Genomic DNA, 18001 nt, shown 5'->3' on the forward strand with positions numbered 1-18001 from the left:
TCATTTTAGAAAAAAAAAATTAATCACACAAGATTCTTTCTCATATAAAATTATTTTCCGTTCAACTTTTCTTACCAAAAATACCTCTTTATACCTAAAACTTTCTGTATATCTCTCTTATATACTAGTTTCTTTCACTTTGTTTCATAAATTTAGCCTCGAATTAGACACAAATTATTTTTCTTTAAATAAGAACACATTTTTTAGAAAAATATCTCTATTTTTTTGAATTGGAAATAACCCAGATATTTAATGTAACATAACTTTTATAACTTTAGATTGTAAATGATCATTATTTAAAGTTATTTCTCTGTTAATCATTTTTACAGCTTGTGATTTCAGATGTTTACCTAAGAACCTTAAGGTTAAATAACTTTTTTCTTATTGTTGTTTTGCCAATAACTCAAAAGTTAGCTGTTTCATTAAACCAACAATTTTCAATGCATTATTTTTACAAACATTACACAAAGATAATCATATTTTGAGCTGTAAGCTTTATAACCCTCATGCCAAATTTGGACACATTATGATATTTAGCAGGGATAAATATTAAACTGCTTGATCAAGAAATGTAAATGATAATGTGAATCAACAATTCTAAAGACATTTCTAATTTTATTTTACCAACAATTAAAACACACTTATTTATTAAAGATTTTCTTAAGTCACATGAACCTGAAAAAGCACTTGGGTTCTTCTATTTTCTGTTTTTCTGATAAAGTATTTGATTAAAGTGCTTTTGTAAATCCAATTAATTAGAGCTCCTTTATATATTTTTGGTAGTGAAACACACATGACACATAAATACATAGACTTTTTAGTCATGAAGATAAAAGTAGATTTTAAAGATTAATATTTTAGATATTTTAGACTTCCAATTCAGGTATTTCAGACTTCCAATTTGTTTTTTCCTTTTTTTTTCTTTTTGAGATGGAGTCTCACTCTGTTGCCCAGACTGGAGTGCAGTGGCACGATCTCAGTTCACTGCAATCTCCACCTCCTGAGTTCAAGTGATTCTTCTGCCTCAGCCTCCTGAGTAGCTAGGACTGCAGGCACACGCTACCACATGCAGCTAATTTTTGTATTTTTAGTAGATACAGGGTTTCACAATATTGGCCAGGCTGCTCTCGAACTCCTGACCTCATGATCTGCCTGCCTTGGCCTCCCAAAGTGCTGGAATTACAGGTGTGAGCCACCTTGCACAGCCTCCAATTTCTTATAACCTGTTTAACTAGATAGCCCTAAATTTGTGTACTAAAGGCACAACTCTTAGACGAAAATCAGATAGCAAAATGTACATCTCAAGGTACAGAGAGAGAGAGTCTGGTGTGCTAGAAGGAGATTAAAAATGGATGCCAAGTCAAACATGAAATTGTAGAAATCTACCTTACGATTGTATAGGAGACCAATTTTATTAGATAGGAAGTTTTAAATGTAGTCTCTGTCTTTTAATTGGATATGTGAGCTCTCTGCACAAAGCCCCGCTGAATCCTAGGTCTCCAAAAGGAGAGCGATTCATGAGACTAGGACATGTAATGCTTTTACAGTGCACTTGGCTACAAAGACATTTTTCTATGTGTCTAAACCACACCCTTTTGTATCTGAAACGCCCATGAACAGCACCCGTTGTAATAACTATTTTAGTAAAAATAAATAAATAAATAAATAAATAAATAAATAAATAAATAGGTAACACAATACAAAAACAAGCATTAAGAACCGAGAAACTTGTCTGATTATACTCTTGGGGTTCCATAAGGAAAAACAGAGATTTCTCCCCAAAAAGGAGTTTGGGAGGAAACCTATATTTTCTTAAGGAATCCCAGGCTGTTAGAAATGATTTTAGGTCCCTCACACAGTGGAGGGTGGCAAAAAGAAGGAAAGACACATCGAAGTAAATGAAGAAAACAGAATTCAGCCAACTGAGAAGAAAAAAGAACTTTTTCTCAAAAAACAAGATCTCAGGAGAGAAAGCAAGCATAAAGGCACACACACACACACACACACACACACATACACACTCACACACGTATCTTGGATATTAGCTCTTAATTAAGCTGATTTTTAACCATAGAACTAAATACAGCCTTTTAAATTTCATTACCATATTTTAGCTGTGACAAACTGCTGATATATCAAAAGTAACACAAATATCAACCCTGAAAAGATTGGATTTAGGAACCAAACCCAGGCTGTCATGGTGAAAAATGGGCAGAATCTTAGTTACTGACCACCGTTGCTCTTTCATCTTAGCTTGGCTAGGAATAAATGGCTTTGTTATGTACATAAAAGCCCCTCAGGTAATCAATATATGTTTTTTTCTGTTTGCTGGTTGTTTTTTAATTTTTTCTTTCCTTTGACAGAGGCAGGAATTCAATCAACTCAGTAGCTTTTTCCCCCATAATTTGAAACTTTTCTTTGGTTTTGACCATGTTGGGTAGAGTTGGTCAAACCTAATGGGGAAAAGACTGAAACAACAAAAACAAACAAATAAAAATCAGTTAAGCCAAATAAACAAACAATTGTACGATTTATGGGATCACTGAGTGCTCTAATGGTAAGGAGAAATTAAGGCAAGCTAGTTGCTAATATTAACTTTTAGTAATTAAGGAGAATTTCCAAGACAAAAACTGCAATTCAGCTACTGCCTAGGAATGGGGACCAGGCTGAACACTGCTCTCTACCATCCTAGAAACGGGGAAACACTCAAACTCACCGTCCCTGTGGGAAGTGGGCTGAAACTTCAGAAAGGAGTTGCTGGTCTCCTTCATCATCATGGAGCAGGAAAACTCCCCTTCTTTGTTTGAAGCAAGTGAAACTCCAGAAAAGGTGTTGCAGAACAAAATAAATCTTAGATCTTAACCAAATTTTGAGAGATCAGGCATTCTCTCTGTAGTGGGAGCCCCCTGACCTTGACAAAATGTGCAATTGGTTTTGTTACAGGAAAGGGGTCCCAATCCAGACCACAAGAGGGGGTTCTTGGATCTTGCTCAAGAAAAGAATTCAGGGCAAGTCCACAGTGAAAAGTGAAAGCAAGTTTATTAAGAAAGTAAAGGAATAAAAGAATGGCTACTCCATAGACAGAGCAGCCCCGAGGGTTGCTGGTTGCCCATTTTTATGGTTATTTCTTGATTATATGCTAAACAAGGGGTAGATTATTCATGCCTCCCCTTTGTAGACCATATAGGGTAACTTGCTGATGGTGCCATGCCATTTACAAACTGTCATGGCGTTGGTGTGTAGCAGTGAGGATGACCAGAAGTCACTCTGTCGCCATTTTGGTTTTGGTGGGTTTTGGCCAGCTCCTTTACTTAAACCTGTTTTATCAGCAAGGTCTTTATGACCTATATTCTGTGCTGACCTTCTGTCTCATCCTGTGACTTAGAATGCCTTGTCAGGGACTGCAGCCCAATAGGTTTCAGCCTCATTTTACCCAGCCCCTATTCAAGATGGAGTTGCTCTTGTTCACATGCCTCTGACAGTGTGAGCAATGAAGACAGCTCAAGCTTGTACCTGGCACCCATAGGAGGCTTGTCAAAGGTTAGGTCCATCTCTACTAAGAGACCTTCCCTTGGTCACCAATTTACAAATTTGTAAATCAAGAGGTATGGAAGACAAGTCCTAATCAATGTAGAAGTTTATTTTGCAAAGCTTAAGGATACACCAGGGAGACAAGTCTGTGCCTTTCTCGAAAGATGATTTTGAGGGCTTCAATATTTAAAGGGGAAAAATAGGTTGAAGGGGAAAGAGAGAGGTGAGGGTATGGTCACAATTCTGAATCCACAGGTTGCCAGAGAAAAAGGAGCAGGTAGGTAAATAGTCAACTGTGTATACATCTTGCACTTAGTAAACTGACACTTTAACCAAGATAAAGTGAACATAGAGTAACTACTCCTGGAGATATTTAACCTTTTACCTGTAGCTGTCTGCTTAGGAACAAAAGAAAAAACCGCTTGTTGGTGACTCAGCTTAATTTTGTTTCTTTTGGCAGAGTGAATTGGAGTTCCAATATTTATTTCCTTTCACAGCATTCACTTGCAATAATGTTAAACAAGGTTCCTTTTAACTTTGTCCAGGTAACACAGAGTTTATCTGTTTTCTGAGATATCTGGTAAAGTCTGTTGTGATGAAATATTTGAATAATATTTCAGCAGAATGGCAATCATAAGGAAAAAGTATTGGCTAATGCAAGTGAATTACCTTCTGTTGTCTAAGAGTAATAGAGTGGGCTAAATTATTTTTACTTTAAATATTGAGTGTTACAGTGATTTCACTTTCATGTGCATAGCAAAGGGACAACAAACTGGTGGAAGAAATAAGATTTCTAGAATAATCCCTTAAAGCATATTTGGAATAAAGCTAGGAGTTAGGAAGATAGCAGTGTATGTAAGGCACATTACCTTCAGTCCAATAAAGAAGCCAGGCTGGGTGTGGTGGCTCACGCCTGTAATCCCAGCACTTTGGGAGGCCGAGGTGGGCAGATCACAAGGTTAGGAGTTCGAGACCAGCCTGGCCAATATGATGAAACCCCGTCTCTACTACAAATATAAAAATTATCCGGGCGTGGTGGCATGCGCTTATAGTTCCAGCTACTTAGGAGGCTGAGGCAGACGATTCACTTGAACCCGGAAGGCAGAGGTTGCAGTGAGCTGAGATTGCAACACTGCACTCCAGGCTGCGTGACAGAGTGAGACGCTGTATCAATTAAAAAAAAAAAAAAGCCAGTGCTAGGGAAAAATATTTGAATAAGATTAACATCATGATTTCAAAAACATTGCTAAATTGATTAATCACATCTACAAATGATGTTTAAAGGGATCTTTTCACTAAGTTAAATTGTTAACATTGAAAGAATATTAACCTCAACAATCACATTACAGCAATTTTGTAAAGACTTGTGTGTCTGCAGTTGAATTTAGTAGCATTTCTATGCCTACTTTGTATTCATGAGGAACAACATAATGGGATAATTTTTTAATAATCAGTATTTTAATTTTTCAGTAAAAATAATTACCAAAAATCTTATGAATTTTGAAATCTTGTGAATTAGGAGTATCCACACATATAGACAGAGATAATGAAAACAATGGTAAAAATAGATCTAATTCAGCGACATAAAAAGAGAAGATGAGAGAAACAATAGTAGTGGCTAACATTTGTTGGGCGCTTACTATGTATGAGATATTACTCTAGTGTTTTGTTTGTGTTAGTAGATTTTCTTCCTTACCATAGTTCCATCAACCAGATGCTATTATCTCCCTTTGCAGATAAAAACAACCTAGGTATAGAAAAGGCAAATGAATTTCGCTAGTTCTCACACCTTGTACAAGATGGAGCCAAGATCTGAACTCAGATATGTTTTAGGTAGAGTAATAGGTTATATATAACTTTATATATAATATAACCTTAGATTGAGTATGTATTTTATATATATATTATATATAACCTTATATATAGATATGTTGTATATAATATAACCTTTGATAGAGTAATAGGTTATATATAATACATATAATATGTATTTATTGTATATTATATGTAATATATATGTAATTTATTTATCATCTATCTCTCTTTACCACAAATTAAGCTCCATGAAAACACAGGTGTTTGAGTCACTATTCTCTCAGGCAAACATCAGTGCTCAGTGTGTGTAAGCTCAATGACTGATTTTAGGTTTCACCCTCCTCCTACCCTCCACCCTCAAGTAGGCCTCAGCATCTATTGTTCACTTCTTTGTGTCCATGTGTACTGTTGGGACTTTTTTGTGTCCAAATATATCATCAATTTTTGTAATTCTCCTTCATGTACTTGAGAAAAATGCATATTCTTTGAATTGTTGGATGTAGAGTTTCTTTTTTTGAGATTGAGTCTCACTCTGTCACCCAGGCTGGAGTGCAGCGGCGCAATCTTGGCTCACTGCAACCTCTGCCACCCAGGTTCAAGCAATTCTCTTGCCTCAGCCTCCTGAATAGCTGGGACTACAGGTACATGCCACCGTGCCTGGCTAATTTTTGTATTTTTAGTAGAGACAGGGTTTCACCATATTGATCAAGCTGGTCTTGAACTCCTGACCTTGTGATCCACCTGCCTCAGCCTCACAAACTGCTGGGATTACAGACGTGAGCCAGTAATGTGCCCAGCCAAATGTAGAATTTTATATGTGTCGAAGAGGTCAGTCTTGTTGATAGTGTTATTCAGATCTTCTATGTCCTTGCTAATACTTTGACTACTTGACCTATCATAATTGAGAAACAAAGATATGTTGAAATTTCCTCTAGTCACAGTAATTCTATTGACTTTTGTTTATATATTTTATACCTATTAAATCCATTATTTTATAATCATTTTATCTTTTAGGTTAATACACTTATATCAATATATAGAGATCTCTATCCATAATGATGTTTGTCTAAGTCTATTTGGGCTATTATTTATATAGCTACAAGATTTTCTTTTAATTGCTTCTTATTCTTTTACCATCATCAACACTTCCTCATGAATTAGGAATACCTGTTATCAAGAGCACATATTTAGTTTTTTCAAAAAATATCCAAACTGAAAAATCTCTGTCTTTAAATTAGCAATTTTGTCTGCTTACATTTATTGTATTTTAGATAGTCAGACTTGTTTCTACCATCTTAGAATATTATGCCAATTTACTCCCTTCCCTGTTGCCTTTTAATGTTTTCTTCTACTTTTTGAATTGATATATTTATCTCTTTTATAACAAGGCAAACACTGTAGCATATTGCTATGTTCTGAATATTTGTACCATCTCTGATCCTAAGGTAGAGACTTTGAGAAGTGATTAGGTCATGAAAGCAGATTCCTCATGACTGGGCTTAGTGTTTTTATAAAAAAGATCCCAGAGAGCTATTTTGCCCTTGTCACCGTGAGATTACTGTGAGAAGATGACCTTCTTCCTGCTGGTGTCCTGATCTCAGACTTTTCAACCTTTGGAACTGTGACAAGTAAATTTCTGTTGTTTATAGCGTACTCGGTTTTGTTATATGCTATATTTTGCTATATTTTTAATAGAAACCCAAAACATACTAAAATACATGCTCTCATGTTCTTTGATATGCCTCTTTAACCTTTGTAATCTCTGATACTGTCTCAATTTTCCATCTAAAATTTTAAATTTTAGATATTATATCTCTTTTCTCTCCTTTTCTATTTTTGGTCTCATCTTTTAAAAGACAATTACAAAATTATCAAGTATTTTATTCACCTTGTTTTATAAATCTCACACAATATCTTCAGTATTTGATTCGTTTTATTTAAGTATATCTTCCAAATTTGATTTCAGTGTGAATCTTACATTGCACACTTTTGAAACCTTATATGCTCGAGAATATATTTCCTTATAGTTGAATGACTATGTGGCTAAATATAAAATTACAGTTTCAATGTTCTCTTACCTCAATACTTCAAAAATATTATTCATCCACAGGGCTCATGCCTATAATCCCAACACTTTGGGAGGCCGAGGTGGGTGGATCATGAGATCGGGAGATTGAGACCATCCTGGCTACCACCTTGAAACCCCATCTCTACCAAAAATACAAAAAAATCAGCCAGGCGTGGTGGTGGGTGCCTGTAGTTCCAGCTACTCAGGAGGCTGAGGCAGGAGAGTGGCATGAACCCTGGAGGTGGAGCTTGCAGTGGCCGAGATCGCATCACTGCACTCCAGCATGGGCAACAGAGCAAGACGCCATCTCAAAAAAAAAAAAGTATTATTCATCTTTTGTACATCCACACTTGCTGTTTAAAATTGATATGCTTTCTTTTCTGAAAGACTTAAATTTTTTTTGTCATCATTGATATTCTTATGTTTTACTAAACTTTCTCCATATATGTGTGTCCTTATGTCTTTTGCTGGGTGTTCAACAGGCACTCTCAATCTGAAGTTTTCATATTTTTGTCGAATATTGGAAAATTTGCATTTATTATTTTTTTAAATTTTCTCCGCTTCAACTTATTATACTCCTTTTAAGGAATTGATTGTTAAGTTATTGTTAATTTTATTTAAAACCTTTGTATGCTTTAAACATATATATATATGGTATATAAGGTGTGTGTGTATATATACACTTTAAACTTTATATACCTTAAACAAGATATTTATCTATACATACCTTATTTACATGTATATATATGTACGTATTTTCACATTTTTAAATAAAATTTCTGGCCAAGAGCAGTGGCTTACACCTGTAATCCCAGCACTTTGGAAGGCTGAGGTGGGTGGATCACTTGCGGTCGGGAGTTCAGGACCAGCCCGGCCAAGGTTGTGAAACCGCCTCTCCACTAAAATACAAAAATTAGCCAGGCATGGTGGCATGTACCCCTGAGGTACCAGTTACTTGGGAGGCTGAGACAGAAGGATCACTTGAACTAAGGAGGTGGAGGTTGCAGTGAGCTGAGATCACACCATGCACTCCAACCTGGGTGACAGAGTAAGCCTCTGTCTCAAAGAAAAACAAAATCCATCTTGCACTAATTGATAACCCCGAAACCATTCAGGAGCAGATTGTTTATTTTCCGTGTATTTGTATAGTTTAGGAGTTGATTTCTAGTTTTATTCCACTGTTGTCTGAAAAAATAGTTAATATGATTTCAATTTAAAAAAATTATTCGGCCAGGAGTGGTGGTTCACACCTATATCCCATCACTTTGGGAGGCCGAGGCAGGCGAATCACCCCAGGTCAGGAGTTTGAGACCAACCTGGCCAACATGGTGAAACCACATCTCTATTAAAAATACAAAAATTAGCTGGGTGTGGTGGTGCATGCCTTAATCCCAGCTACTCTGGAGGTTGAGGCAGCAGAATTGCTTGAACCCAGGAGGCAGAAGTTTCAGTCAGCTGAGATTGTGTCACACTCCAGCCTGTGTGACAGAGCAAGACTCTGTGGGAAAAAAAAAAAAGCACCAGTTCTATCCTGCTACGTTTCAGAGATGGATTCATTGCTAGCCAAGGTGATGGAAGCCGTTTTATTGTCCAGCAAGACTTAGACTATGTCATTGAGCTCACCAGGCTGACTGTGACCCTATGTACAAGGTAGCCACATGGGAGAAGCAGTTCTACACATACTGTCAAGATGGTCTTGTATGATTCTACCAGCTTTCTGATCTCTGACTCCTTGGAAAGAGCAGCCCCAGTTAGTGAAAAGGCTTGATCTTGATCAACAATGAACAGAAACCTCATCAGTCTTTCCCAAGGACCGTGGCCCTTAACGTCTTGGGTGCCCCTTGGAAATCACAGAAAGTCAGCTGTCCTGGCTATGTGGAACTCTCATCCCAAGACCCACTTTGAACTGAGTAAGAAGCTCACCTGTGCTTACTGCATTTGTCCCAACTTCTCCTTGTATAAACTCACCCCAGCAACACAGGATAAGGATATAGATGCTTCTAGTTTGTTCTTTTGTGTTAAATGTTTACAAGGACCTCAGAACTAAAGCCTGTTCTCTGGAGGAAATAAAGAAAATATGTTTGGAGGTGCCTGAATATGAAAAAAAATTATTGAGGCTTGTTTTGTGATGTATCATATGATCTACATTTGAGAATGTTCCATGTGTTGATGACAAGAATGTCTATTCTGCAGTTCTTGGGTAGAGTGTTCTTTAATCTCTGTTAGGCTCATTTGTTCTAGAGTGTAGTTTAAGTGCATTGTTTTTGTTGACTTTCTAGATCATCTGTCTAGTGCCGTCAGTGAAGTTTTCAAGTTCTCCACTGTAATTGTGTTGCTGCTACTGATTTCTTAGGTCTAGTACTAATTGTTTTATGAATCTGGGAGCTCCATTGTTAGGTGCATAAACATTTAATATCTTTTTGTATATAATGATCTTCTTTGTCTTTTTTTTTTAACTGTTGTTGCTTTAAAGTCTGTTTTATCTGATATAAGAATAGCTCTTTCTCACTTTTGGATTTCCATTTCCACAGAATATCTTTTTTCACCTCTTGACCTTGAGTTTGTATGCATCTTTATGTGTTATCTGAGTCATGTGAAGACAGTAGCCAGTTAGTTTGTGATTCTTTATACATTCTGTTAATCTGAATGTTTTAAGTGGAACATTTAGGCCATTTACATTGAACATGTATATTTAGATGTAAGGTATTGATCCATTCATCATGTTAATTGTTAGCTAGATACTTTTATTCTTAATTGTGTGTGTGTGTGTGTGTGTGTGTGTGTGTGTTTATAGGCCCTGTGAGTTTCAAGAGGTTCAGTTTTGGTGTGTATCAAGCTTTGTTTTTTCAAGATTTAGTCCCCTTTTAAGCACTTTTTGTAGAGCTGGTCTGGTAAGAACCAATTCCCTCAGCATTTGTTTGTCTGAAAATGACTTTATTTCTCCTTCATTTATATAACTTAGTTTTAATGAATACAAAATTCTTGTCTGACAGTTGTTCTGTTTAAGGAGCCTGAAGACAGGACCCAAATCACATCTGGCTAGTAAGGTTCCTCCTGAGAGGTCTGCTGTTTCTCTGATAGCTTTTTCTTTATAGGTTACCTAATGCTCTTAGTGTTGTCTTAGGGATCTTAGAAGTCTTTCATTCATTTTGACTTGAGATGCCTGATGGCTATATGCCTTGGTGATGACCTTTTTGTAATAAATCTTCCAGGAATTCTTTGAGCTTCTTGTATTTGAATATTGAAATTTCTAGCAAGGTCAGAGAAGTTTCCTCAATTATTCAACAAAATATGTTTTCAGACATTTAGTTTACTCTTCTCCCTCTGGAACATCTATTATTCTTAGATTTGGTTCTTTTACATAGTCTCATACATCTTGGGGACTTTGTTCATTTCTTTTGATTTTTTTTCTTTATTTTCATCAGATTGGGTTAATTCAAAGACCTAGTCTTTGAGCTTTGAAATTTTTTCTTCTACTTGTTCTAGTCTATTGTTGAAAGCTTTCACTGCATTTTGTAATTCTCTGTGTCTACATATTCAGAAGTTCGGATTGGTTTTTCTTTAAGACACCTATCATTTTATAAAATGAGTATATAATAGTTGACGAGGGATACTGAGCTCAATACCAGAAGTACTGGGTCCAAGAGACAAAGGTAAAGTTGAAGACAGGTTCATGATGATTTCAGGTTAGAGGCCTTTGAGTGCAGGAGCTTACACCTCCCTTCTTAAAGCATAGTATAGATGAATGACTTAAAAATTATGTCAAAGTCTACCATTTTGAAAACTTTGACGTACTTTAAAATGTTGTAATATAATGATGATTTAAGGGAAAAACTTATGACTGAATAAGTTTATTTTTTAAGTAAAGCACCTTAAACTTTGTCAGTAACCAAATTCAAAGACACAAGCAACTGCTAGTATATCACAAAAGGGTGGGATTATGACAGTAAATTTGATTCTAATAAATCAAATTTAAAAGCACAGAAATGCACAGAAAACACAAATGACAAACACTTTAAAAATTTAAGAGGAATTGGTCGGGTGCAGTGGCTCACACCTGTAATCCCAGCACTTTGGGAGGCCGAGGAGTATGGATCACGAGGTCAGGAGTTTGAGACAAGCCTGGCCAACATAATGAAACCCCATCTCTACTAAAAACACAAAAATTAGCCAGGCCTGGTGGCCGGTGCCTGTAATCCCAGCTACTTGGGAGGCTGAGGCAGGAGAATCACTTGAACCTGGGAAGCGGAGGTTGCAGTGAGCTGAGATCGTGCCACTGCACTCTAGCCTGGGTGACACAGCAAGACACCATCTCAAAAAAAAAGAAAAAAAAAAAGAGGAATTAGTCATATGAAGTTTATTTTGCCAAAGTGACTACTGATAGGGATATAATTGCCTGTGATTAGTCAACACAGAAAAAAATAAAAATACAACATCAAAAACTTTATAAAGTGGTTATCATAATGTAATAAAATAATATTTTAAATATTTTATTTAAATATTTTAATTTATTTAAAATGTTTTAATATTTGTTATTTAAATATTTTATTTATTTAAAATATTAAATATTTTATTACATATTTCATCATGTAATTAAATATTTTAAAATAATATCATAATGTAATAAAATAAAGTAAAATTAAATAAAACCAACATAGATTTACAAAGACTAGAACTTTTACTTTTTAAAGGTATAAAGCTAATATTTAACACAGATTTAAATCTTTAGGCTGGGGTACACAATCAAGTGCTTTATATTCACTCCATAATATATATCTTAAACTTGGCCTAAATGTATTATACTGAGGTAGCGGGAAGGGCCTTGGCCCTTAATTCTGTTTCTGCTTTAGCCCTAGTACCCCAAAAAAACCCAAACAATGTGTAAATGGAGCATGTGAATGTAGTTAATGTAGTTTGTTTCTCTTATACAAAGAGAGACAAAAAAGATGAATCAATAGTGGTGTTTCAAATTCCATTAATCTTCAATGTTTTGACAAATATTCACAAACACATAATCATTGATTTCTTTGAACCCTTACCATGACCCTTTGAAGTAAATAAGTTAAATATTCTATATTTTCCTCCTATTAATAATGAAATTACAGTTCAGTGAATTGTGTTACTGTTCCATCTTGGTTAAGTTATTAAGCAAAGCAAACAAACAGACATCAAAAAGCAAAACAAACAAACCAAAAAATGACTGGATCCATATCTTTTGATTTCAAAGCACACTTTCATTTCTTGCAGAACATATATATCAAGTCCATAGATGGTTTTCTACTTTTGTCAAGAAGAAAATAGTATAGTGAGTAGGAAGTATAAGAAAATAAAAGGAGAAAACATAAGACATAAAAGGTATATATGAAATAAATTGAATAATAAAGAGATTAGTTTTCCTGAAACGGACCAGGAGAGTGTATTCTAATCTTGTGTATTATATTTATAATACTTAAATTCAATTCAAAATGAAAATAGAAACTATGGAAACTGAAAGTTAACTATAAAAAAGCACACAAATATTCTAGCCAGAATATTTTCTAAGCAGTTGTATCTTCTTTTTTTTTTTTTTTTTTTTTTTTTTGAGACGGAGTCTCACTCTGTCGCCCAGGCTGGAGTGCGGTGGCGCGATCTCGGCTCACTGCAAGCTCCGCCTCCTGGGTTCACGCCATTCTCCTGCCTCAGCCTCCCGAGTAGCTGGGACTACAGGCGCCCACAAATTAGCCGCGCCAGGCTAATTTTTTGTATTTTTAGTAGAGACGGGGTTTCACCATGGTCTCGATCTCCTGACCTTGTGATCCGCCCGCCTCGGCCTCCCAAAGTGCTGGGATTACAGGCGTGAGCCACCGCGCCCGGCCAATTACTTTAGTCCTTATATTGTTTTTTCTTTTTCTTCTCTGCTACAGTAATTTTCAAAGTTTTGTCTTTGCGTTTACCAATTTTTCCTTTTCATCAAGTCTTCTGTTGAGTCTCTAGTCAATTTTTCAATTAAGTTATTTTATTATTTGATTCCAGGGTTTCTGTTGGGTTCTCTGTAGTTACTACATCTTTATTGATATTCACATTTTGTTCATTGGTTATGTTTCTAATTTCATTTAGTTGTTTATCTGTGCTCTCTTTCAATTTATTGAGCATACTTGACAGTAATTTTGAGCTTGTCATCTGGCAAGATCTATATCTTCATTTCTTTCGGGTCACTTTCTGGAGATTTAATTTGCTCCTTTGAATTTGTAGGCGTCTCTCTTTCTTTACAGGCCCTGTTATTTTTTCCTTGACAAAATACCTGCATATGGAGAATCCACCAACATTCACAGACTTTGCACTCCAATTTTCTATACGGAGAACTTTTCCCACTCTACCTGGCTATCCTCTCAGGCTTTTCTGGGTAGGCATTCCTCTTTGTGTGTTTTGGGCTTGTGTGTGTAATATTTTATTTGAAAAGACTTGCTGGTTTCTACTCAAGATCTTCTCTCATGTCTATGATACTGTGACCTCTCTAGCACCACAGTAAATTATGGCAGTGGAGCTGCACTTAATCTTTCTGTGGTAGTGCAGATTCTGATGTACATTTAATTGTCTTTGTTCTGAGAGATAAGCCCAACCTGCTTCTCCATTCCTGTGGCTACTTGGATATGGGAAGGCAGATACCAGTTCTTGGGCAGGGGGAGAAGGCGAGAATCTCTCATTTCTCTAATTATTAAGGTATGAATCCATCATGAGAGCTCTACTCTCATATCAAGTACCCCTAAAAGGTTCCATCTCCAATTATCATCACACTGGAAATTTGAGCTTTAACATATGAATTTGGGGGGAACACAAACATGCGGTTCAAAAGTGGGAATATTTTAATAGTAGAGCCAAAGGAATTCTTATGGATGTAGATATGAGCTGTAAGAGAAAGGATGAATCAACACATTTTGTTAAAATGATATTAGAAATTAAAACATCTACAACCATTACATCTCACACTGATACAGTCACTTGTGTTGGACGTAAAATGCCTCTTTGCCTCCACAAAGTTCTATTTTTCAGCTGACTTCTGGAAGTGCTACCTTTGCGAATGTACTGCCGTTCCCCTCCCAGTTAGCCAATGCTATTCACATGGAAATAAAGAATAGCTCACCATCATGGCCATCTGAGAACAGTGTCTAGTTTCCTATAAATAAGTTAATGAAATTAGTTTAAAAATAGCAACCTTAACTACACTCCTCTAACAATCGAATGCTGTAACCAAGTTAGAAAATCATGCTTTAGTAGTGTACTGATAATATTATAAGGCTGAGAAGTTTCAACTTGTATAGGGAAAAATGGGTATGCTTTTTATGATAAAAATAATGTTTTCAAGTAAAGAAGAAAAACTGTTTTAATTCCATGTACCTATAAACATCATATAGTTCTTTGATTAACCAATTTTCCTTTTTTCTTCTGCTGTTTTTAGATGTTCTTGGCAGCCCTGTCATTCAGCTATATTGCTAGAGCACTAGGTGGAATCATTATGAAAATGTCCATCACTCAAATAGAAAGGAGATTTGACATATCTTCTTCTCTTGCTGGTTTAATTGATGGAAGTTTTGAAATTGGTAACTTTTTTGTGTGTGTTTTGATAACCATACTGGCATAAGTTAAAAAACAAACTGTTTATGTATGCTTTATACCACTGGGCCTGAACTAGGTGTAAATTTGTCTCTCATGGGCAGTTTGGCAATATGTTAGGACATTTTTGTTGCCATAAATGGGCTGGGGCAGGGAGGATGCTACTGGTACGTAGGGGTAGAGGTCAGGGATGCTGCTAAACACTATGCAATGCGTAAGACAGACTTACCAACAAATAACTATCCCTCTCAAAATGTCTATAGTGAGGGTGTTGAAAAACTCTGATCCTACACAAACTCATGGCTTGCAAATTAACTTTTCTGGAAGCTTTATCTCCCTTGTCTCAAGGTGCTCCAGTGTGAAGAAAGGTTGAGGGAGGACTATAATTCTTCTGGTTTTAAGTGGAGGGACTGCATAGGAGCAACCTATGCTAGGTTCTAGTGTTTAACTGTGTACAACATTGGGGGTTTAAAGTCTTTTTTTTTTTTTTTTTTTGAACGTTGAAGATATTGGTTTGATGTCATCATTTTAATTTGGCTTTCTCCAACAATAGTGAGGTTTTATATAATTATTGAAAATAGGTTTTTTTTCTTATTTTACCCACTGCTAGCTCATAGCTTCTGCTGATTTTCGCTTTTTCTTTTCACTTTCTAATTATTTGGAGGGACCAACAAATTGTCTATTATATAGACTGCAAATATTTCCTACAATTTCTGTTTCTACTTTAACTGTATTTACACAATGCTTAACTAATGACTCAAATGTAATTGTCAAAGGAAAATTTATCTCTTTATATGAATTCAGAATGTTTGTCATTCAAAGATATGACACTCTACATGTCCTTTACTTTTTCACCTCCCAAGCTCAATGAAATCATCTAGAATTTTAGAATTGGAATGTTATTAGTTTTAAAGTTTAGTTCACTGTATGTCTATTTTTATTACGAAATTAATCCTTAACATATTTGTTAAACTTTGCCGCTATTTAATAGCAATTATTCGAACATCATTATCAGTTTAGTTTCTTTGCTTACCTCTGTTTTTTGAATCCTGTGACTTCAAATCTCATCTTTACTCTTTCTGGAGTATACCTCCGTGTATAGATGACCCTCTGTATCCACACGTTCCACACCTGTGGATGCAAGTCATATTCAAAAAATATAAAACTAAAAAATGGCCATATATTAATAAAAATGATACTAATAAAATCAACATAGAATAGCAACTATTTGCATAGTATTTACATTGTATTAAAAGTATTAGAAGTTATCTAGAGATGATATAAAGCATACAGGAGGATGTTGATAGGTTATATGCAATACTGTATCTTTTGTTTGTTTGTTTTTGTTTTTTGAGGCAGAGTCTCCCTCTGTCACCCAGGCTGGAGTGCAGTGCCCTGATGTCAGCTCACAACAACCTCCATCTCCTGGGTTTAAGCAATTCTCCTGCCTCAGCCTCCCAAGTAGCTGGGATTAGAGGCGTGTGCCACCACATCCGGCTAATTTTCATGTTTTTAAGTGGAGATGGGTTTTCACCATTTGGCCAGGCTGATCTCTAACTCCTAGCCTCAAGTATTTTGCCAGCCTCAGCCTTTCAGAGTGCTGGGATTACAGACATGAGCCTCCATGTCCAGGCAATACTACAGCTTTTTACTTAAAGGACTTGAGGATTCACAAATCTTGGTGTCTACAGAGCATCCTGGAACAAATAACCCCACTGACACTGAGGGATGACCGTAGTTATTTTTTTTTAGGAAGAATTGAAAGCATGGCATATTTTCTAAGCCCTTGCTTGTTGAAATATGCTTTTATTTTAGTATTATATTTAATTGATAATTTGTCTGAGTAAGTAATTAAAATTTCCAAATGATTTTTTTTTCTCAAAACATTAAAAATATTCATCTACTGTTTTAAAACATTCAATGTGGTATAAAAGAAATTATTGCCACTGTAATTTTCATGCACTGATATGCATCTCCTTTTTATCTTTAAATATCCAAAAATTTACCAGCATGTATCTGAGACTCTGTCTTTCTACATTACTTCTGCTGGACAAATGTAGGAACTTTCATCTGAAAGCTTATGTCTTCCTCTAACACAAAAACTTTATTTTCTGTTTCCTATTTGTTTCTTTCTGTTTTTATTCTTTCTTTTCTTCTGAAACATATATGAGATAAATAATATATTTTCTGGATATTTTTCCTTTAAAATTTTTTTTCTTTAAATTTCTACCTCTTTTCTTTATGTTTCATCAATCTTCTCTGATGTGTGATGTCATCTTATTATATCAAGTTCTAATTTGTAAATTTTAAATTATATTTTAAATTTATAACAACACTTTATTGTGCTTATTATTTTTAGTCTGCCAGTTCTGATTCTGTGGCTGCAAGATGCCATTGTACCTCTAAATACACTAACAGGATTTTTTTAAAAAAATGTTTCTATTCTTTTTAGTTTAATTTTGTTTAAGTATTTATTCTTGTGTTGCTTTATCTGCTGGTCCATTCTGGTGCTTTCTTTCATGAAACTATTTTCCATCAATGTTCAACAATTCTTGATTATTGTCTGTTCATTGTTATATATAAGGCTATAGATAAATCTGAATTGGTCTGCTCTGATGGCTCTTCCACATTTTAATCTAAATAATTTATACTCAACATTAAATCTCAAATAATGTCTCCTCCAGGAAACTTTCACAAAGCCCCTAATTAATTTAAGCTCCCTATTTCCATAATCTAACAGCACATCTATTCATCTGTTTTGTTTTATTACTGGTGTGTTTCTAGAGAACAAGTACCATGATTTATTCTATTTCTGACTCTGAGCACTGTGGTAGGTACATAGTATAAATTTAAAGAATGCCTGGAATAAGTTTAAAATATGCATGAATGATGATCTTTCCCTCAGATTAGGAAGACAGTTTTCCATTCCAATGCAATCCAGTAAACTCCACATTTTCAAAAAAACTTTGCTTCTCTCATATAGCCAAATTACCTGAG

General features: G+C 35.4%; 1 protein-coding gene across 2 annotated transcripts in view; it reads left to right on the top strand.

Moving 5' to 3' along the window:
• Positions 1 to 18001, top strand: part of SLCO1B3 (solute carrier organic anion transporter family member 1B3) — a 91560-nt gene that overhangs the window by 13531 nt on the left and 60028 nt on the right. The window contains exon 3 of one of the 2 annotated variants that reach the window (XM_015430175.4): positions 14850 to 14991. The exons of the other annotated variant lie outside the window; for it this stretch is intronic. Within the exon in view, the coding sequence (XP_015285661.3) occupies positions 14850 to 14991 (142 nt within the window). The remainder of the gene's footprint in view (positions 1 to 14849; positions 14992 to 18001) is intronic. 2 annotated transcript variants of the gene reach the window in all.

This window comes from Macaca fascicularis, chromosome 11 (genome assembly GCF_037993035.2).
Source record: "Macaca fascicularis isolate 582-1 chromosome 11, T2T-MFA8v1.1".
NCBI classification, from domain to species: Eukaryota; Metazoa; Chordata; class Mammalia; order Primates; family Cercopithecidae; genus Macaca; species Macaca fascicularis.